Genomic DNA, 22,928 nt, shown 5'->3' with positions numbered 1-22,928 from the left:
TGCAAGTTAGTGAAAGTGACAATTACAGATTACTCCTCTGATTTTTTTAAGGTAAAACATTTGCAAGCTCTGGTACTTTACTAATATTAATACTGTGGCTGAAAGATACCTGGATGGCGCAGTGGTTAAGTGTGAACTCTTGGTTTTGGCTTGGGCCATGATCTCTAGGTCCAGAGACCGAACCCCACGCTCAGCACAGAGACGGCTCAAGACTCTCTCTCTCTCTCTGCCCCTTGCACTCAAATAAAAAACCCATTGTGGCTGAGACTCACTGGACGAGGTAACAGAATCAAACATATTGCTAAGAGGGAACGAGCACAGGGATAAACTAAAGGATATGAAACAGACTTGATGTGACTTGGTAACTGTAAGTGGAGAGGAAGAAAAGAATCAGGAATGTGACTGAGTCCCTGGTATCAAGAACAGGGTCAGGTACCCAATGGGACCAAATAAACAATCTGTGGACAGAGCGAACAGTTATAGAATATATTTTTCTGGAAAACAGTAACCCTAGAATTGAAAACTACCTATTTTTAAAAATTAAGACTGCTGGTTGTCACATCACTACATAAGCTAGAAATTATAGTCTTTGTCTACTCCTTTAAGAAATCCAAAGCAGCCTTTTTCTTTCATTTTTTAAAATATTATAGTTTGATATATAATTCATAAACCATGCAGTTTGTCCATCCTAAGTGTACAAGCCAATAGTTTTTGGTATATTTACAGGGTTATGCAACCATCACAACTAATTTTAGAACAATTTTCTCATTCCAAAGAGAAACTCTGTACCCATTAGCAGTCACTCTCCATTCCCTGCCACCTTCACTCAAGACAACCACTAATTTACTTTATGTCTCTATAAGTTTGCCTACTTTAGGTTTTTCATATAAATGAAATCATACATTATAGTCTTTTGTGAAAGGTTTCTTTCATCTAACGTAACATTTTCAAGGCTTATCCATGTTGTATCAGTATCTTATTCCTTTTTTAATGGTTAAGAAATATTCCATTTTATGGGTATACTTTTCAATTATGTTGTTTCCACTTTTCGGCTATTATGAATGATACTACTATGAACATTTATGTACAGGTTTTTGTGTGAAATACATTTCCATCTCTCTTGGGTATATTCCTGGAAGTGGAATTGCTGGGTAATATGGTAACTCTTTTTTGAGGAACTGTCAGCATATAATTTTTGCATTTCCTGTGTGTGTGTTTGCATGTATGTGTGTATGAGCGTAAAAAGACAAAGAAGTGATGGCTTCTGATATTACAGCTGTTATTTTAAGCCAGTTAGTAGCTGGTGTTTTAAGGAACAATATTCAAAATAAGAGAAAGTAGGTAAGGTTCTGATTAATCTGCAACTGTATGGAATGAAGTATCCCTGCTTCATACCTTCCATATCACAGGTACTTTAAACAACGAACAGTTGAATAGTAACAATTTATTCATGAAAAGTTTATCTCTTTACAGCTATGCTACATCTCTAATACATACATGTAAATATATTTAAAGTAGTCAAGAAAATATTTCAAGAAAACTAACATTTTAAAATTCCAAAATTTCCTACACTTGAATACAGATACAAAGCCTGTGATAGTTCTAATGTAAACATTTTAGATTAGAGTGTTGCCTCAGGTAACGCCTAAAGATATAAATCTTAGCTGCTGCAAAGATGTTATTTCACTGCCTGACCTCTTGGGTAGCTAGTGCACAGAAATATAAAAAGATCACTTGAAGAAATGGGTTCTAAAAAAGCTGTCAAACATGAGAATCATTAAATGTGAAATTTCATTTTTAAATAAATACTGCTCGTGGTTTTAGAACATTATTTCACAGTAGGCAATTACTGCATCAGATTGAGGGACTAATTTAGGAGCATTTTCTAAATCAGCTGCAGTTGGGACAGCAATAAATGATTACAGAGGTCTGCCAACAAGTTAAATCCTTGCTATTGCTTAGGTAATTAAAGTTCATTTTCAAAAACAGAACCCATTATTAAAACAGTGGATTAAAAATTTTTAAAAAGTGGAAATTAAGGATCTTTATTTTAAGAAACTTAATTTTTAAATACTGTATTTATTACTTCAGCAAATAGTTTCTAGTTTGCTTTCTCCATCAATTCTATATTATTTTCTAAAACAGATATTTTCTTTCCACTTCCTAAAGTTTTGCATATATTTTGCTCCAAGGCTGAAAAGCTTAACATGTGCTAAAAATACACACACATACTCCCATATGTTTTCTATCTAGGTCACACAAAGTTGGAGCATCTGAATGTGCCAAGTAAGAATCTGACTCTAGTCAGTATGATGATAGTCAGTATGATGACAGTGCAAAAACACCTCAATAAAAAATATATTATTACATGCACATCAAGTAATTGATTGACATTAGCCAAATATATCTTGCCACTCTTCCTATTTCATTGACATATACTATTTGAAGGAAATGATTAGATGACAATACTCAGTATTAAATTAGTAAACCTCAATCGTGAAGGCGATTTGTGATAGCAGGAAAGAGGAGGTCGCACAAGATGATGCACAATTAATTAAAAAGTGCAATGCTACTAAGACTGCCTGAGCAAAGGTGACTCCTTCTAGAATATGTAATAAAAAAGTATATATATTGGCCTAGAGTGCAAACTTTCATACAAATTATATGCACAGATATACTAGTAAGTTCACATCTGAATTTCTTTAAAAAAGCTTTCACTACTTCCATTACAATATCATCATTACTATTGTTAAAAGAATATCACATTCTATTAACATCATAAGCATTCATATGATTTGATTCTTGCTAAGCAGATTCGGACTTTTTTTTTTTTTAATTTTATTTATTTATTCATGATAGTCACACAGAGAGACAGAGAGGCAGAGACACAGGCAGAGGGAGAAGCAAGCTCCATGCTGGGAGCCCGACGTGGGATTCGATCCTGGGTCTCCAAGATCGCGCCCCGGGCCAAAGGCAGGCGCCAAACCGCTGCACCACCCAGGGATCCCGAGATTCAGACTTTTAAAAAGGATCTATCTTGGTAAAATTTATTCAGCACAATTCTGATTTTAATCTCTTATCCCTACTTTTACTCAGCTCAAGTATCTCTTATTTTATATTCAGTTTTTGAAATAGAGTATACAAAACTAGTTTTCCTGAAGATTATAAAGAAATTAGTAACAGTAATTTCACCAACAGGCAGGGAGGCTTACAGGAGGTAGGCAGATAAGAGACAAAAATGAGAGTAATTTTTTCACTGTATCTTTTCATACTTTTTGGTTTTTGAACCCCATAAAGGTAGGGTTTATTTTAAAACTTAAATAAAAACTTAAAAACATAAAGTTAATTTTTATCAAACTTTCAAAAGGAGATTGTAGATTACTCCTTGTGGTCTTTAAAACAAGTAAGATTATTTCCAAGATTGGATTAATCTTATCAGAAATGTTTTTCTTGCTAGACCCTCTTTCTCCATGCTTTGCAACTGCCTTGAGTACTGAACCAGCTACCTCTCTTATATAATCACTAAACATAATTTGGCCCATCCTCCAACTGCAATGAGAATTATCTTATTTTAGTTTCCTAAGTGTTCGTTCACAACCTCCTTAGGAGCTTCTTCAGTATAACATGAAACCGGCCCCTGTAGGCAGAAGGCAGGAAGAGACCCCAAAGACAGAGGTAGCCCACCCCAGATTGGTAGGTAATGGTTTTAATAAGCAAGGGGACTCATGAGGCTGGTTTTGGGTGGCTGCAAGACACGTAGATCTATGCACCTACCCTCCCGAATTTAAAACGTCTGTATAAAGCCTTAGCTGGGTTGTCTCATACAATGTCCGTATGGTCTCAACAACACTTTACTCTCTCAAGGCTATGTCCTTGGAATAGCTCCCATTATGGGTATGGTAGGCAAGGCAGGCATTGGGGGAAGGTGGAATGGGAGGGGCCCACTGAGGAGCTACTGATTGTTCAGGGTCCAGCTCAAGGGTCAACAGGAGGTCATACACTCTTGATTACCTCCTCCAACAAGAAACTACTTATGTCCTTTGGCCACATGGCAAGAAGTCCACACTCGCATATAAGGTATACAACAAGGTCCTTTAGAATCTAGACCCAAGCACCTATCCAGCCTCATTTTCTATTTTTAAATACTGGCTTTCTCTGACCTCTGAGGACTCTTTGATCTTGCATGGCTTTTGAATGCCTCTGCCCAACTAGTCTTTCTCAAAAACTAATTTCTAAGGCTTCCTCCACTGAAAATCTTTTTGAACCCAAGATGCATTTAATAACTGCCTCCAGAATATCCATACTTCTCAATATTGTTTACAGAAAACCCTTCAGAAAAAAAAAAAAAGAAAAAAAAAAAGAAAACCCTTCAGGCTGGCCCTTCTGATAAGCTCTTTCATCTTAGAACCCTGAAGCAATCATTACTTCCACCCATACTTAACTTTACAGAAAAGGTTATGTGCAAATCAAGCTGCTACTGCTTTATAGCACTATCTCATTTTGGCTCTTCCTCTTTGTTCTCCCACTGAAGAAGATCACTTTACCTATTAGTTTTGTTTTTCATGAGATTTTTCTTTTCCAAATTTGTTCATACTTCTAAATGAAGCTACCTCAACCATCTCTCCTGAAATGCAACTCCACCCTCCACATGGTTCTCTAGTTCTCTTTTCAGAGAAATAATGGATAGAAAATCCAGACTGAAGATCAATCAATAAGGAAATAGAGGACTTGAACAACACTACAGATGGACAGGCATGTACAGAACAATCCACCCAACAGCAGCAGAATACATATTCTTTTCAAACTCATACAGATCCTTTTCCAGGATAGACCAAGTGTTAAGACAAAACAAGTCTTCAATTTAAGCAGACTGAAACATACCAAAGAATTTTTCTAACCATAGTGGAAAGAAACTAGAAATCAGTATGAAGAAAAGTGGAAAAAATTCATAGTATGGAGAAATTAAATAACACACTCTTGAACAACCCTGAGACAGTGTTTTTGTCTTGAAACAAAAAGAATATTAGAAAATACCTAAAGTAAACAAAAACACAACATACCAAAACTTACAGGATACAGTATAAGCAGTACAGTTTATCCATAACAATAATGCCTACATTTAAAAAGATGTCAAATAAACAACCTAACATATACCTCAAAGGGCTAGAAAAACAACAAACTAAGGCTAAAGCTAGCAGAAGGAAGGAAATAAAGATTAGAGCAGAGCAAAATAAAACAGAAAACATAAAAACAACAGAAAAAAAAAAACTAAGACTTGGTTTTTTGAAGAGAAACAAAATTGGCAAATTTTTGGCTAGAATAAGAAAAAAAAGACCCAAATTAAATTAGAAATGATGTGATATTTCAACTAATACCACAGGGAAAAAAAAATCATGAGAGACTATATGAACAATTACAAGCCAACAAACAGGATAACTGAGAGGGCTCAACTCCTAGAAACATACAACCTACCAAACCTCTATCATGAAGAAAGAGTAAGTCTGAACAGATTGTTACAACTAGTATAGAGATTGAATCAATAATCAAAAACCTTTCAACTAAGAAAGCCTAGGACCAGATGGCTTCACTGGGGAATTCTACTAAACATTTAATTAAGACTTAACACAAATCCTTCCCCAACTCTTCCAAAAAAACTGAAAGAAGAAATGCTTCAAAACTCATTTTACGATTCCAGCATTACCCTGATACCAAAGCTAGACAAGAACACTGTGAAGAAAGAAAAGTACAGGCCAATATCCCTGATGAATACAGATACAAAAATCCTCAACAGAACACTAGAAACGGAATCCAACAACTATTAAACAAATCACACACTAATGGGATTCATCTCTAGGGTGCAAGGGCAGTTCAACATATGGATTTCAATTAAGGGAATATACTATATTAACAAAATAAAGGATAAAAATCACATGATTGTCTCAAAAGGTGCAGAAAAAGCATTTGACAAAATTCAACACTTTTCATGATTAAAAAACAATAAAGGAATAGAAGGAAAGTAACACCACATAATAAAAGTCATCTATTAAAACTCCATTATAACCATCATGCTCAACTGAAAAGCATTTTCTTTAAGATCAAGAGTAAGACATGGACACCTATTCTTGCCACTTCCATTCATCACAAAACTGAAAGTTCTAGCTAAAGGAATTAGGCAAGAGAAAGAAATAAAAGGTATCCAAATCAGAAAGGAAGATGCAAAATTGTCCCTGTTTGCAGATGACATGATCCTATAAATGAGGAAAACCCTGAGGACTCCATCCAAAAACTGTTAGAGCTTAGAAATTCAGTAAGATTGTAGGACACAAAAATCAACATACAAGGGGATCCCTGGATGGCTCAACAGTTTAGCACCTGCCTTCAGCCCAGGGGGTGACCCCTAGGGGCCTGGGATAGAGTCCCACATGGGTCTCCCTGCATGGAGCCTGCTTCTCCCTCTGCCTGTGTGTCTGCCTCTCATGAATAAATAAATAAGATCTTTTGAAAAAAAAATCAACATACAAAAAACAGCTGTGTCTATACACTAACAATGAGCTGAGAAAAACAATTAGAAAAACAGTTCCATTTACAAGAACACCAAAAAATAAAATAAAATAAAATACTTGGCAATAAATTTAACTAAAGAGGTGAAAGAATTGTACATTGAAAACTACAGAACACTGATGAAATAAATTAAAGATGACAAATGGGAAGGCATCCTATGTTTATGGATCAGAAGATTTAATATTAAAAAAAGGAGATTTAATATTGTTAAAATGTCCATACTACCCAAAGCAATCTACAAATTCAATATAATTCCTACCAAAAATCATAATGACATTCTTTACAGAAAGAAAAACACTAAAATTCATGGAGCCACAAAAGAGCCAAATCAATCCAGAGATAAAGAACAAAACTGGTTTTCAAAATATATTACAAAGTTTCAAAATATATTACAAAGCTACAGTAAGCAAATAGTATGGTATTGGCATAAAGACAAATACAAAGGATAATGGAAAAGACTAGAGAGTACAGAAATAAATCCACACATATATGGTCAACTAATGTCTGACAAGGGCATCAAGAATACACAATGGGTAAAGGAGAGCCTCTTTAATAAGTGTTGGGAAAACAATATCCATATACAAAAGAATGAAACTGGACCCTTACCTTACATCATACACAGAAATCAATTTAAAATGGATGAAAGATTTATATATAAGATCTAAAGCTGTAAAACTCCTAAAAGAGAAGATGGGAGAAAAGCGTCATTGACACCAATCTTGCCTATTTCTTTGATAACACACCAAAATTTTTGCACAAGCAACATAAGAAAAATAGACAAGAGGGACTACATCAGCACTAAAAATCCTTCCTCACAGCTAAGGAAGCTATCTCAACAGATGAAAAGGCAACGAATGAAATGGTAGAAAATATGTGCAAACCATGTATCTGATGATCCATTGCAAAGTATATAAGGCATTCCTACAACTCAGTATGTATGTATGTAAGTATGTATTTATTTAAAGATTTTATTTATTCATGAGAGACACGCACACACACAGAGAGAGAGAGAGAGAGAGAGAGAGAGAGAGAGACAGGCAGAGGGAGAAGCAGGCTCCATGCAGGGAATCCAATGCGGGACTCGATCCTGGAACCCTGGGATCACAACCTGAGCTAAAGGCAGACGCTTAACTGCTGAGCCACCCAGGTGTCCCAACAACTCAGTATTTAAAACACTAATAACAGAACTAAAATATGGCTAAGAACTTGACAGACATTTCTCCAAAGAAGAAAATACAAATGGCCAACAGATATATGAAACATTGCTCAATCTCACTAATCATCAGGTGAATGCATATCAAAACCACACTGAGAATACCACCTCACACTTGTAAGAATGGCTATTATCAAAAAAAAAAAAAAAGACAAACATTGGGAAAGATGTAGAGAAACTGGAACCCTTGTATACTATTTATGGGAATGCAAATATTATGGAAATAGTATGAATGTACCTCAAAATATTAAAAATAGAACTACCACATGATCTAGCAATCCAATCTCATGCCAGAGTATTTATTCAAAGGAGCTGAAAGCAAGGTCTGAAAGATATTAATATTAGCACTCTCGGGTTCGCTGCAGCACTATAGCCAAGATGTGGGAACAACTTAAATGTCCACTGATGTATATACTGTATTTTCTTTACCCATTGATCCATCTGATAGAATATGATTCAGCCTTAAAAAAGAAGGAAATTCTACAATGTATGAGCAACATGGATAAATCTTGAAGATACTATGCCAGTTGAAATAAGCCAGTCACAGAAAGACAAATACTACAGGAGTCCATTTATATGAGGTACTTAAAACAGTTAAATTCATAGAATCAAGAATTGTAATGGTAGTTATGGGGGAGGGTGCTCTGGCGAGGAGGAAATAAGAAGGTACTACTGAATGGGCATCAAATTTCAGTTAAGAACAATTTAAGAAGTTCTTTCTAGAGATCTGCTGTACAACACTGTACCTCTAGTCAACAATACTGCATTGTACACCCAAAACATTAAGAGGACAGCTCTCAGGTTAAGTGTTCTTAACAAAATAATGTTTAGAAAGAGAAAGAAGAAAAGAAAAGAAAAGAAAAGAAAAGAAAAGAAAAGAAGAGAAGAGAAGAGAAGAGAAGAGAAGAGAAGAGAAGAGAAGAGAAGAGAAGAGAAGAGAAGACCAAATCTACAGATTCTGAGCTTCCAACACTCCCATCAGCTGGCTTCCTGGTATTTCCTGATGGTCTTCTCTTCCCATGGATCCTATTATATTAGGATAAATGTCCCAATAATAATATTTTTCTAATTTTGTGCCTCCTTTTAGAAAACAAGCAGTAAGTCTTAAGGCTTACAATTAATAACCAGCCTAAAACTTATTAGCTTTTCTTTCTTCATTGACTGGTTAACAAAACCTCTGTGGATGAGGTAACAATAACTTCACTTTAAAACTTCAATTCTGGTTCAATTATATTATATTAGTTTTTTTTAGAGTGAAATCAAAATTATGTCAGAGTATTACACATGAAGGTAAATAGATGTTAAAAGTGAAAGTCAGATACACTCATCCAGGGATAAAAAAAAGGGATGTTGTCTTACCATTTTCCCAACAGCCTGTAAATTAATCAGATATCCTCAAATCTTTTTTTTTTTTAAAGATTTTATTTATTTATTCAGAGAGAGACAGAGAGACAGAGAGACAGAGAGACAGAGACATAGGCAGAGGGAGAAGCAGGCTCCATGCAGGGAGCCCGACATGGGACTCGATCACGGGTCTCCAGGATCATGCTCTGGGCTGAAGGCGGCGCTAAACCGCTGAACCACCAGGGCTGCCCCCTCAAATCTTTTCTATTCATTTTCCACGCAGTCAACCAGTTTCATTGATTCTTCCTCATAGACACACTCTGCTTCCTGTGTCCAATGTATTTATCCTGATTCAGTACCTGGACTTTTGTTATAGCTTAAAAGCTCTCCTAGAATTCTTCTGTGCACACTACTCCCAAACTAATTGTTAGTTTACTTGATCAAGTCACTTCTCTACTCTCAATTTTCCTTTTTTTTTTTTTTTAAAGAATATTTATTTGAGAGAGAGAAAGAGAGAGCGAGCAAGAGAGCACAAGCAGGGGGAGGAGCAGAGGAAGAGGGAGAGGCACGCTCCCTGCCATGCAGGGAGCCCCAGTCGGGCTCCATATGGGGCTCCATCCCAGAATCATGACCTGAGTCGAAGGCAGATGCTTAACTGACTGAACCACCCAGGAACCCCTCTACTTCTAATTTTCTATGGAAAAAGGAAAACAAAAATGATTCAGCTTAGCATTCGAGACCCTTTATAATCTAATCTCAAATTATTTTTCACTATCTTCCTCTACTCCTGATTCACCTAAATTGACTTAATTGCCTCCAGCTGTGCTCTGCACTTACCTACTCCTTCCTACCTTCTATGTTCACACTATTTCTCTACCTAGAATGATCCTGATCTATTTATCCACATTAACAAATTCTATAATCTATTAGGAAATACTGTAATAGAATACCCCTATGACTCACCCACAGTGGGGGGCAGGGGGGTGCCTGGGTGAGATCACTTTTACAGGTTGTGTTTACTCCACTGAATAAGTAACACTCACCTTTGCCTAGTGACCAAAGTCAGCCTTCCCTCTTCTGAGCTTTCTAGGAGTACCCAGAAGGAAAAGGAAGCGTCTCGGGTCTAAGAGCTGATACTTGCTATCTTGCCACCCCTGTTCCAGCTGCTGTCTTTAATCTTTAGTGACCACATCTGCCAATATCTTAAGTGCTTAAATACCTATTATTCACAACCTAAAATGCACTAGTACTACCGATGTGATAGAGCTCTCCTTTCTTCCATGTTCTGAACCCTTGATTACACTCATGTACCACAAATTTTTTGATCACCTATAGGAAAGACTACTGTAGGCTCCAGGAATACAGACGTGAAACAATAGTAAAACACCTTTCCCCTCATGGAAATTGTATTCTAGAGACAGTAAATCCAGATTAAGTACATCATAAAGCATATCAGATGGTGATGAGTTTTAATAAGAAAAATAGAGCAGGAAAATGGGGAGACAGCAAAAGAAATGGTTGCAATTTTAGGGTGACTAAAGAAAGTCTGAGAACTTATAAAAGATGAGATTAAGCTTGATACACAGAAAAATGTTCCAGGCAAAGAAACTATAAATATAAAGGTCCTGAGTTGACAGTATGACTGCCAAGGTCAAGGAACAACAAGGAGGCTAGTTCAGCTAAAGCAAAGTGAGTAAGAGGAAAGAAATAAATGAGATCAGACATCAGTGATGGGTCAGATCATCTACAACAGGGGTAAGCATACTACAGTCCAAAGGGCTGAATCCAGCCTACTGTCTTAAATTTTTTTTTTGAAGTTTTACTGTCTATGGCTGCTTTCATGTGACAATAGCATAACTGAATAGGTGTAAAAGACTGTATAGCCCACCAACTCCAAAACATTTACTATATGGCTTTTTATAAAAAAATAAGTTGGGATCCCTGGGTGGTGCAGCGGTTTAGCGCCTGCCTTTGGCCCCAGGGCGCGATCCTGGAGACCCGGGATCGAGTCCCACGTCGGGCTCCCGGTGCATGGAGCCTGCTTCTCCCTCTGCCTATGTCTCTGCCTCTCTCTCTCTCTCTGTGTGACTATCATAAATAAATAAAAAATTAAAAAAAATAAGTTTACTGACCCTGATATAGAATTCATAGGCCATTTATAAAGGCTTTGATGTTACCCAGATGGAAACTCACTAAAGAGTTTAGTCAGAGTTGCGTGATCTGACTTACATTTTTACAAGATCACTCTAGCTGTTGGGCTGGAAATAGACTAAAGACAACAAGGAAGGAAATGGGGAGATCCAATTAGGATACTATTACAAAAACCCAAATGAGAGATGATGGACCACAGTGGTAGTCGTAGACATAGTGGAATCTAGTCAGATTTTACATATATTTAGAAGTAGATCTACAGAATTTACTCTTGAATCAAAGTGATAGAGAATCAGTAATCAAGGATAATCCTAAGGCTTTGGTTTATTAACTGAAAAAACAGAGTTCTCATGTATTGATGGGAAGGGATGTGGAAAAATTCCAGGAGAGGAGATATAGAGCTCAGTTTCTGACATGTTAAATATAAGGAGTCTATTATTACTAAAATACCCAGAGGCGTTCTGGGTGGTGATCTGAGTTTGGAGTTCAGGGGAGAGTTTTAGAAAGGAGATAAAAATTTAGGAGTCGGGGGATCCCTGGGTGGCTCAGTGGTTTCGTGCCTGCCTTTGGCCCAGGGCACGATCCTGGAGTCTCAGGATCGAGTCCCGCATCGGGCTCCCAGCGTGGAGCCTGCTTCTCCCTCTGCCTGTGTCTCTGCCTCTCTCTCTCTCTCCGTGTCTATCATAAATAAATAAATAAAAATAAATCTTTAAAAAATTTAGGAGTCATCAATATATAAACAATATCTAAAGTAAGTAAACTGAATAAATAGACTAAGAAAATGAAAATATATATATATATATATATATAATTGCTTGCTGTCTTCAGTCTGTATTAAAAAAAAGTAAATTCCAGGACACCATAAATTTATAAATTAGGATATGAACTAGAGGACTGATAACAGTTAGTAGAAAGAGAAACAGAAATAGGAAAAAAATCAAGGTGTGTAGACCTAGAAGCCAAGGGAAATAGTGTTTCAAGTATGGAAAATCAACTGTGGCAAATGCTAAGTAACATAAGGACTGAGAAGTGACCACTGGATTTAGCAATGTGGAGGTCAATGGGGACTACGACAACAGCAGTTTTGAGAGAGTGGTAGAGAAAGCCTGAGAGAAAGTATGTTCAAGAGGGAATGGGAGGACAGTAACTGGACACAATGAATAAAGACAACTATTTCAACAAGTACTGCCCAAGTGAAGGAATTGGCTTTTCCTAGGAACATGGGAAGTATATCCAAAGTGATGGAAGGGAAGGCTGAATGTATGGGCACAAATGCAGATAGGTGGGTGGATTGTGGTAGTTCTCTTTTGACTGCCTCAATTTTTTCACTAAAATAGGATGCAAGATCAGATGACAGTGAAGACAGAGGAAAAGGTGTGGGCTGTCGGAGGAGAGAAGAGATCAAAGAGCCATTGGGAACCTCACCATTCAATGGACCAGCAGCAACCACATCACTCGGAGACTTGTTGGAAATGTAGAATTTCAGGCTCCCCCTAACCTACTAAATAAGAATCTTCATATTAACAAGATCCCAGGTGATCTGCATGCACATTACATTCTGAAGTAGGTGACCAGGAAAGAAAATGCAGTGGAGAAACACAGTATGACTACCAGGCAGCACTGAGAGTAGTGATCATGAATTTATAGTGACACTACTCAGGATGAATTTGTTTTCTTCCAGCACACTCAGCTTGGTTCAGGCACCAAGAAGACAAAAAGATGGCTTTAACCAGGATTTGGTTAGTCAAACATGTACAGTTCAGTGAGAGAAAAACAATTGATAATTATCACCCTTATAATTTAAGAAGAGAACTGTGAACATCACAGATAAGAAACAGGTAAAAGACAGATCAATAGATCAAAGGTCCAGTAGAGTCTGGACTGTTGGAAGGGAGTAAGCTATAGAGACAGAGGGTGAGGATCAGAGAGTGAAATACTTAACACTGGAATTATGGAGGAAGTACAATTTTTGGCAATGACAAGATCTATGGTATAGCCACTGGAATTAATGGCTGAGGTAGGTGGAGGAAAAAAAAATCACTGGAGAAAAGATAAAAGATTTGAGAAACTAGGAAGGACTATGTGGATACTGAAATCACCAGAGTAATAGTGAGCTAAGAGTCTAAAGGTCTGAAATTTAAATCTGAATGAGATTTTGGGTTGCAGAGGAAAAGGAGTGGTCTAGAAGCTAGAATGAGGCACGATGGGGTGATGAACAGATGACAAAAATCAGTCACCACTTGGAAGGGCTGCAGAAGATAGAGTGTTCTCAGAGAAAAACAGACTTCAGAGCAAGAAGATCAAAGAAAAGGCTAAGAAAATAGGGATTTTACTCATGACTAATCATGAAATGGGGCATTTCAGAACATGGGGATATGTGAGAGACAGTTAGAGAAAACAATGATTTGTAGAAAAAGACAGACCAGGGAGGTAATAGATGAGTTGTGAAGACTCAGGCTTGTTGAGATGATTGACAAACACGAGAAAAAAAAAAAAAAACCATGATGAGAAGAGGGCTGGTAGTCCCAAAGCACTTTGCAATCACAAGACTCAGACTTTCAGGGGAAAGGCTAGAGGGGTCTTGCCAGGATTGAGAGTTCTGGGAATCCCATCTGACACCAGAAAAAAAAAAAAAAAAAGCATGGAGGAGAGAGGGATGGTCTTGTTCTCAGAGCAAAGATTCCCTAATGGAAAATTCCAATGGACATCTATATGCCATTGCTCTGAGCTGTCATCTGACTCTTAATCAATAAAAACCTAAGGAGAAGTTTTACCTTCTACATATTAGATACTTTCCTTCACTCATAGGGATTTTTTTCAGAGATTTTGCCGAACTTCTCCTGCCTTCCCACCTATATTTAGTACAGAATTAAATTGCAACTATAAAGAGGATATAAGTTTATTTCCATGAAGCTCTTAGGCCTTAGGCAGGTTCTCTAAACATTTTGTAACAGGTAAAGCAATGTTTTACCTGTCCAGAGCAAGAGAGGACTTTGATTTATGGGGGTGAAATGTATTTCCACACACTGATCTATCCCAGCATCAGCCTCAGTCCAGCCTCCTCCAGCCAAGACACTTGTTAAACATCCACACAAAGATACAGATCAAAACACATCCACTGATGGATGAACAGTCTTCCTTGACTATTCTAGCCTGAAGTAATCTTTCCCTTCTCTTACTTTTCATAGTATTTATCAATATCATTTAATTATTTAAAAAGTTCTCATTATTCTTTTCATTTATTTAAATATTCACATACTTTCACATCTTCTTCACTTATATCATTTCACAGCTTATATGTAAGCTCCCCTCCCATAATTATTCCATAGGCCATCATGTAATTACTCCATAGCACCTACTCCAAGCTCTGCATCTAGTATTGTGGAAAAGCTATATAGCAAAGGAGAATGAATGTTGCAGAAAGTCTAAGAGATTTGAACTTTAGCTCATCTTATGCTACATTAAACATTTAAGTTATTGGGCAATCCACTCAAATCCTTGGGGTCACATGAAGATAAAATGGAAAGGACCGAAATAAAAATACTCTACTTGCTAAAAGATCTGGGACAGAATAAAAAAAGTTTTCAGTGGTCTCTTCCAGATGTGAAGATCTAGGAATCTAGGAGGTATAAATTCTTATTATTTTGTGATTTGAAATATGAATTACTTTTTTAGAACTTCTAAGTGACAGAAATGTGAAACTTCAATTCTGTAAGAAAGTAATGGAAATGCTCAAGATATATGTAGACATCCTGAAAAATCAAAGATTTTTAAGGGCACCTGGCTAACTCAGTAGAACATATGGCTCTTCATCTTGGGGTTCAAGCCCCATGTTGTGTGTACAGATAATTTTAAAAATAAAATCTTGAGAGGGTGGGGCAAGATGGGAGAGGTGGGCAAGATGGTGGGAGAGTAGAGGTCCTCAACTCACCTGGTCCCCCCAGCTTACCTGTATAACTTTCAATCATCCTGAACACCTATGAATTCGATCTGAGATTTAAAGAGAGAACAGCCAGACGCTGTAAAGAGAAGAGGTGGTCAATGGTGGGGCTTTCTACAAGTATTGCTGGTTTATATAAATTTGGGACTGAGCATCTTCTAGCATACAGAACTTAATACACTCAGAACCAAGACAATCAGCCTCTAGGATCCCTCAGGTAGACTACATTCTCCCTCCATACAGCTTCTTCACCACCACCATTTCACATTCCGCCCTCCCCTTTCTTTTTCTTTCTCCTCTTTACTAAGTGTTTTTTCTCTTCCTTTTTTTTTTTTATTTTTCTTTCTTTGGGCTTTTTGGTCTTTTATTTTTTACTGCTTTGTTTTAATTTTTTTTTTTCACTTTAGTGGTCCTTTTGTTTTATTTTGTTCTAATCTTTTCTGGCCTCCAACCTCGGCAGAATCATCTAGGGTGAAATTTACTTTGGTTGTGGTTGAAATTTGGGACTTAGCCTGCTCATACAGCCACTATGCACTGAACAAAATGAGTAGAAGGAAGAACTCACCAGAAAAGAACCAGAAACTACTCTCTGCCCCTGAGTTACAAAATATGGATTACAATTTGATGTCAGAAAGCTTTAGAAGCTACTGAAATTATAAAGCTACTGGTGGCTTTGGAAAAAAGCATAAAGGACTCTAGAGACTTTGTCACTGCAGATTTAGATTTAATCAGGCCGAAATTAAAAATAAATGAGATGCAATCCAAACTGGAGTTCCTAACAATGAGGGTTAATGAGGTAGAAGAAAGAGAGAGCAACACAGAAGACAAGTTGATGGCAAGGAAGGAAGCTGAGTAAAAAAGAGAAAAACAATTAAGAGATCATCTGGAAAGGCTAAAGGAAATAAATGACAGGCTCAGAAGGAAGAATCTACGTATAATTGGGGTTCCAGAAAATGCCGAGAGAACAGAGGGCCAGAAAGCATATTAGAACAAATCATAGCTGAGAACTTAACTTCCCTAATCTGGGGGAGGGAAAGAGGCACTCAGATCCAGGAGATAGAGAGGTCTCCTCCCCAAATGAGTAAGAACCATTCAACACCTTGACATTTAATAGTGAAACTTGAAAATTCCAAAGATAAAGAGAAAATCCTTAAAGCAACAAGAGACAAGAGATTCTTAACTTATATGGGGAGAAATATCAGATTAACAGCAGACCTCTCCACAGAGACCTGGCAGGCCAGAAAGGGCTGGCAGGATATATTCAGGGTCCTAAATGAGAAGAACATGCAGCCAAGAATACTCTATCCAGCAAGGCTCTCATTCAGAATAGGAGAGAGGGCAGCCCGGGTGGCTCAGCAGTTTAGCGCTGCCTTCAGTCCTGGGCCTGATCCTGGAGACACAGATCGAGTTGTGCGATGGGCTCCCTGCATGGAGTCTGCTTGTCCCTCTGCCTGTATCTCTCATGAATAAATAAATAAATAAATAATCTTTAAAAAAAACAAAAAGACTAGAAGGAAAGATAAAGAGCTTCCAAGATAGGCAGAAACTGAAAGAATCTGTGACCACCAAACCAGCTCTGCAAAAAATATTAAGGGGAACTCTGTAAAAGAGGAAGTGCAAAGAAATAATCCACAAAAACAGGGACTGAATAGGTATTATGATGACACTAAATTTCTATCTTTCAATAGTTACTCTTAACGTGAATGGGCTAAATGATCCCATCAAAGGCGCAGGGTTTCAGACTGGATAAAAAAGCAAGACCCATCTACATGCTGTCTGCAAGTGACTCAGTTTGGAGCTAAGGACACCTCCAGCCTGAAAATGAAAGGATGGAGAACCATTTACCATTCAAATGGTCTTCAAAAGGGGATCCCTGAGTGGCTCGGTGGTTTGGCGCTTGCCTTTGGCACAGGGCGCGATCCTGGAGTCCCGGGATAGAGTCCCGCGTCGGGCTCCCAGCATGGAGCTTGCTTCTCCCTCTGCCTGTGTCTCTGCCTCTCTCTCTCTCTCTCTCTGTCTCTCTGTCTATCATGAATAAATAAAAAAAAAATGGTCTTCAAAAGAAAGCTGGGGTAGCAATCCTCGTATCAGATAAATAAAAGTTTATCCCAAAGACTGTAGTAAGAGATGAAGAGGGACACTATATCATACTTAAAGGGGCTATCCAACAAAAGGCCTAACAATCATGAATATTTATGCCCCTAATGTGGGAGCTACCAAGTATGTATATCAATCAATTAATAACCAAAGTAAAGACCTATTAGATAATAATACACTAATACTGGGAGACTTCCACACGGCACTTTTTGCAAATGACAGCTCTTCTAAGCACAACATCACCAAAGAAAGAAGGGCCTTAAATGATACACTGGATCAGATGTATTTCACAGATATATACAGAACTTTGCATCCGAATGCAACTGAATACACATTCTTCTCAAGTGCACGTGGTACTTTCTCCAGAATAGACCACATATTGGGTAACAAATCAGGTCTGAAATGATACCAAAAGATTGGGATTGTCTGCTGCATATTTTCAGACCATAATGCTTTGAAACTTGAACTCAATCACAAGAAGAAATTTGGAAGAAACTCAAATACGTGGACGTTAAAGAGCATCCTACGAAAAGATGAATGGGTCAACCAGGAAATTAGAGAAGAATTAAGATTCATGAAAACTAATGAAAATGAAGATACAACGGTTCAAAATCTTTGGGATACAATAAAAGCAGTCCTAAGAGGGAAAAACATCACAATACAAGCCTCCCTCAAAAATTGGAAAAAAACAAATACAAAGGCTAACCTTACACCTAAAGGAACTGGAGAAAGATCAGCAAGTAAAACCTACATCAAGCAGAACAAGAAAGATAATAAAGATTCAAGCGTAACTCAATGAAATAGAGACCAGAAGAACTGCAGAACACATCAACAAAACCAGGAGTGGGTTCTTGGAAAGAATTAATAAGATAGATAAACCCCTAGCCAGCCTTCTTAAAAAGAAAAAAGACTCAAATTAATAAAATCATCAATGAAAGAATAGAGATCACAAACAATACCAAGGAAATACAAACAATTTTAAAAACATATTATGAGCAGCTATATGTCAACAACAAATTAGGCAATCTAGAAGAAATGGATGCATTTCTGGAAAACCACAAACTACCAAAACTGGAACAGGAAGAAGTAGAAAACCTGAACAGGCCAATTACCAGGGAGGAAATTGAAGCAGTCATCAAAAACCTCCCAAGACATAAAAGTCCAGGGCCAAATGGCTTCCCAGGGGAATTCTATCAAACATTTAAAGAAGAAATAATACCTATTCTACCTAAGCTGTTCTGAAAGATATAAAGAGATGGAATACTTCCAAACTTGCTCTTTGAGGCCAGCATCATCTTAATTCCAAAACCAAAGACCCCACCAAAAAGGAGAATTCTAGACCAATATCCCTGATGAACACAGATGCAAAAATTCTCAACAAGATACTAGCCAAGAGGATCCAACCATACATTAAGATTATTCACCATGACCCAGTGGGATTTATCCCCGGGATGCAAGGCTGGTTCAACACTCATAAAACAATCAACATGATAGGTCATATCAACAAGAGAAAAAACAAGAACCATATGATCCTCTCAAGAGATGCAGAGAAAGCATTTGACAAAATACAGCATCCATTCCTGATCAAAACTCTTCACAGTGTAGGGATAGAGGGAACATTCCTCAGCATCTTAAAAGCGATCTATGAAAAGCCCACAGCAAATATCATTCTCAATGGGGAAGCACTGGGAGCCTTTCCTCTAAGATCAGGAACAAGACAGGGATGTCCACTCTCACCACTGCTATTCAACGTAGTACTAGAAGTCCTAGCTTCAGCAATCAGGCAACAAAAATAAATAAAAGGCATTCAAATAGGCAAAGAAGAAGTCAAACTCTCCCTCTTCGCAGATGACATGATACTATATGTAGAAAACCCAAAAGACTCTATCTCAAGATTGCTAGAACTCATACAGCAATTTGGCAGTGTGGCAGGATACAAAGTCAATGCCCAGAAATCAGTGGCACTTCTGTACACTAACAATGAGACTGAAGAAAGAGAAATTAAGGAGTCAATCCCATTTACAATTGCACCCAAAAGCGTAAGATACTTAGGAATAAATCTAACCAAAGAGGTAAAGGATCTATATCCTAAAAACTACAGAACACTTCTGAAAGAAATTGAGGAAGACACAAAGAGATGGAAAAATATTCCAGGCTCATGGATTAGAAGAATTAATATTGTGAAAATGTCAATGCTACCCAGGGCAATTTACATATTTAAATGCAATCCCTATCATAATACCATGGACTTTCTTCAGAGAGTTGGAACAAATCATTTCAAGATTTGTGTGGAATCAGAAAAGACCCCGAATAGCCAGGGGAATATTAAGAAAACCATAGCTCAGGGCATCACAATGCCAGATTTCAGGTTGTACTACAAAAGCTGTGGTCATCAAGACAGTGTGGTCCTGGTACAAAAACAGACACATAGATCAATGGAACAGAATAGCGAATCCAGAAATGGACCCTCAACTCTATGGTCAACTAATATTCGACGAAGCAGGAAAGACTATCCACTGGAAAAAGGACAGTCCCTTCAATAAATGGTGCTGGGAAAATTGGACATCCACATGCAGAAGAATGAAACTAGACCATTTTCTGACACCAGACACAAAGATAAACTCAAACTGGATGAAAGATCTAAATGTGAGACAAGAGTCCATCAAAATCGTAGAGGAAAACACAGGTAACACCCTTTTTGAACTTGGTCACAGCAACTTCTTTCAAGATACATCTATGAAGGCAAAGGAAACTAAAGCAAAAATGAACTATTGGGACCTCATCAAGATAAAAAGCTTCTGCACAGCAAAAGAAACAGTCAACAAAACTACAAGACAACCTACAGAATGGGAGAAGATATTTGCAAATGACATACCAGATAAAGGGCTAGTATCCAAGATCTATAAAGAACTTATCAAACTCAACAGCAAAGAAACAACCAAGCCAATCATGAAATGGGCACAAGACAGAACAGAAATCTCAGAGGAAGACCTAGACATGGCCAACAAGCACATGAGAAAATGCTCCGCATCACTGGCCATCAGGGAAATACAAATCAAAACCACAATGAGATCCCACCTTACACCAGTGAGAATGGGGAAAATTAACAAGACAGGAAACACCAAATGTCAGAGAGGATGTGGAGAAAGGGGAACCCTCCTGCACTGTTGGTGGGAATGTGAACTGGTGCAGCCACTCTGGAAAACTGCGTGGAGACTCTTCAAAGAGTCAAAAGTAGATCTACCCTACGACCCAGCAATTGCTCTGCTGGGGATTTACCCTGCAGTGAAATAGCAGGACACCTGCACCCCGATGTTTCTAGCAACAATGTCCACAATAGCCAAACTGTGGAAGGAGCCTCAATGTCCATCAAAAGATGAATGGATAAAGATGTGGTCTATGTATACAGTGGAATATTACTTAGCCATTAGATGGATGAATACCCACCATTTGCTTTGACATGGATGGACCGGGAGGGGATTATGCTGAGTGAAATAAGTCAATCGGAGAAGGACAAACATTATATGGTTTCACTGATATGGGGAATATAAGAAATAGTGAAAGAGAATAAAGGGGAAAGGAGAGAAAATGAGTGGGAAATATCAGAGAGGGAGACAAGGCATGAGGGACTCCTAACTCTGGGAAATGAACAAGGGGGTAGTGGAAGGGGAGGTAGGCTGGGGGATGGGATGACTGGGTGACAGGCACTTGGGGGGGACTGGGTGGGATGAGCACTGGGTGTTATATGTTGGCAGACAGAACTCCAATAAAAAAATTTTTTTTTAAATCTTAAAAAAAAAAAAAAAGAATTTATTGAAAAAGGGCCTTAGGTATCAACTTCTACAGGCCTAAGCTCAAAAACAGCTAGGTTTGTGCAGAGTTCTATGGATCTTAATCAGAAGAGAAGTCTACTGTATTAGGGAAATAAATTGGGATAAATAGTAAATATATAAGATGTATTTGGTTAGAAGATCCGTAAAGGAATTACACATAGTTCCATTTAACTAAGGTAATAGCAACAACATAAATTGATGGCTCTTAAAGACCAGGTTCCTGTCAACCTTTGTCCCCACTGTCCCATCCACGCAGTCTTTATATATTTCCGGACTAGTTCTAATGAAGACATATCGATAACTTACTCGCCAGGAAAAAGAAACAGACGAGAATAGTATATATCTGTACAAGGGAGAATATACTCTGTAAAAAGAGGACACGTGAGAATCCAAAAGGATGAATCCTCAAAGTAATTCATTTTATATAATATGAGAAAGGTCTAAAAGGCCAGAGTGTTCAAAATTATAAATTTATGTGATTTTTATTTTAGCACCACCTATTTCATTAGTATTTTACTCTGCACTATGCACTGAGTATTAAGGGGAATATGAATATGCAGCTCTACCTCCCACAAAAGTCTACTGAGAAGGGGAGACAGGATGCAAATCACTGTAACAAACAAAACTGACATAATAGAAACATGCAAACAATGTTATAACTATGTCTTGCTGGGGAAGGGGACAAATACAGAGACCCTTCAATAGAATGGCTAAACAACAGAATCATAAATAAATTATAGTAAAATGTGACATCTGTGTCTCATCTTTTCTGTATAATAGTTCACAGAAATTAGGTGAAAAGTGAAAAAATGAATATAACAGAATATGAGAAACATCTTAAAAATGTAGATATCATGAATTTTCAAGGAGCAAAAACAAAAAAACCCCACAAAACCCTAACCAACCAACCAATCAAGATTGATAGCTTCAAGCTAAGCTTAAAACTATATTTGAATAGAGCTCCACTGTTGTTAATTAAAAAACCAAAATAAAACAAAACCCATCCGAACTTTCAAGGTTGGAAGTAGAAAAATAATTTTTTCATAAGGAAAGGGCATCTGAACCACAATCCTGAACTGGAATTTCTTGTTGACTATACTGCCTCCATAACCTTGCTTGGGACATGAGGGCGGGGTGGGGGGGTCACCCTTTAATGCTGGTCCAACTGTGGACTTTCTCTTGATTCCTCATATGGTACAGCTGAAACAAAACTGAGACATTTAACGATATAAAAAAGGCCAAAAGATGCAAAAAAAGAATAAAATGAACAAAGAGAATATCATGAATGTTGGGGATACAGATTATAGGCTACTATGTTTTTATAGTCAGTTTATAATTTAATAAATGTGTTCCCCACTTTTTTTCAATTATTCTTGGTCACACACTTCCTCCCAAATCTTCAGGCACTACCCCAGAGTTTCTCTCCTAGACAGCTAGAGAAGTACATCAAGAGAGGAAGTCACTACACTCACTACCAAATCTCCACAGCTACTTTACTGGGTTTCTGTCCCCTGCTAAGAGCCTGCCTCTTCCCAGATTGATTGTTGCCAGATACTCAACTTTTGAAAGCATTGTCGTCATTCTTCCAGACCTCAAAAATAAACTGATTCTAACAAGGAGGTGGAATAGGTAGGTGGAAAGTCATTCCTTAAATTACTTCTCTCGTAACAGTTAAAACCTTGTATCAGTGATAATTCAAGTCAGCTTTTGCAATACAGTGGGCCTCTAATTATCAAGATAAAATTCAATTCAAAACTATATTTTAAACCACAGATAGTATTTTCGGCAG

The 22,928-nt window shown here is 37.6% G+C and overlaps 1 protein-coding gene across 13 annotated transcripts in view; it reads right to left on the bottom strand.

Annotated features, from left to right (window-relative positions):
* PMS1 (PMS1 homolog 1, mismatch repair system component) overlaps nucleotides 1-22,928 on the bottom strand; it is a 107,318-nt gene that overhangs the window by 30,888 nt on the left and 53,502 nt on the right. The window contains exon 6 of one of the 13 annotated variants that reach the window (XM_038585138.1): nucleotides 7,168-7,239. The exons of the other annotated variants lie outside the window; for them this stretch is intronic. Coding sequence (XP_038441066.1) covers nucleotides 7,210-7,239 — 30 coding nt within the window. The 3' untranslated portion in view covers nucleotides 7,168-7,209. Of the gene's footprint in view, nucleotides 1-7,167; nucleotides 7,240-22,928 lie in introns of those variants that run through there. 13 annotated transcript variants of the gene reach the window in all.

The sequence above is a fragment of the Canis lupus genome, chromosome 37 (assembly GCF_011100685.1).
Source record: "Canis lupus familiaris isolate Mischka breed German Shepherd chromosome 37, alternate assembly UU_Cfam_GSD_1.0, whole genome shotgun sequence".
NCBI lineage: Eukaryota > Metazoa > Chordata > Mammalia > Carnivora > Canidae > Canis > Canis lupus.
This window is presented reverse-complemented; position numbering and strand designations above follow the sequence as displayed.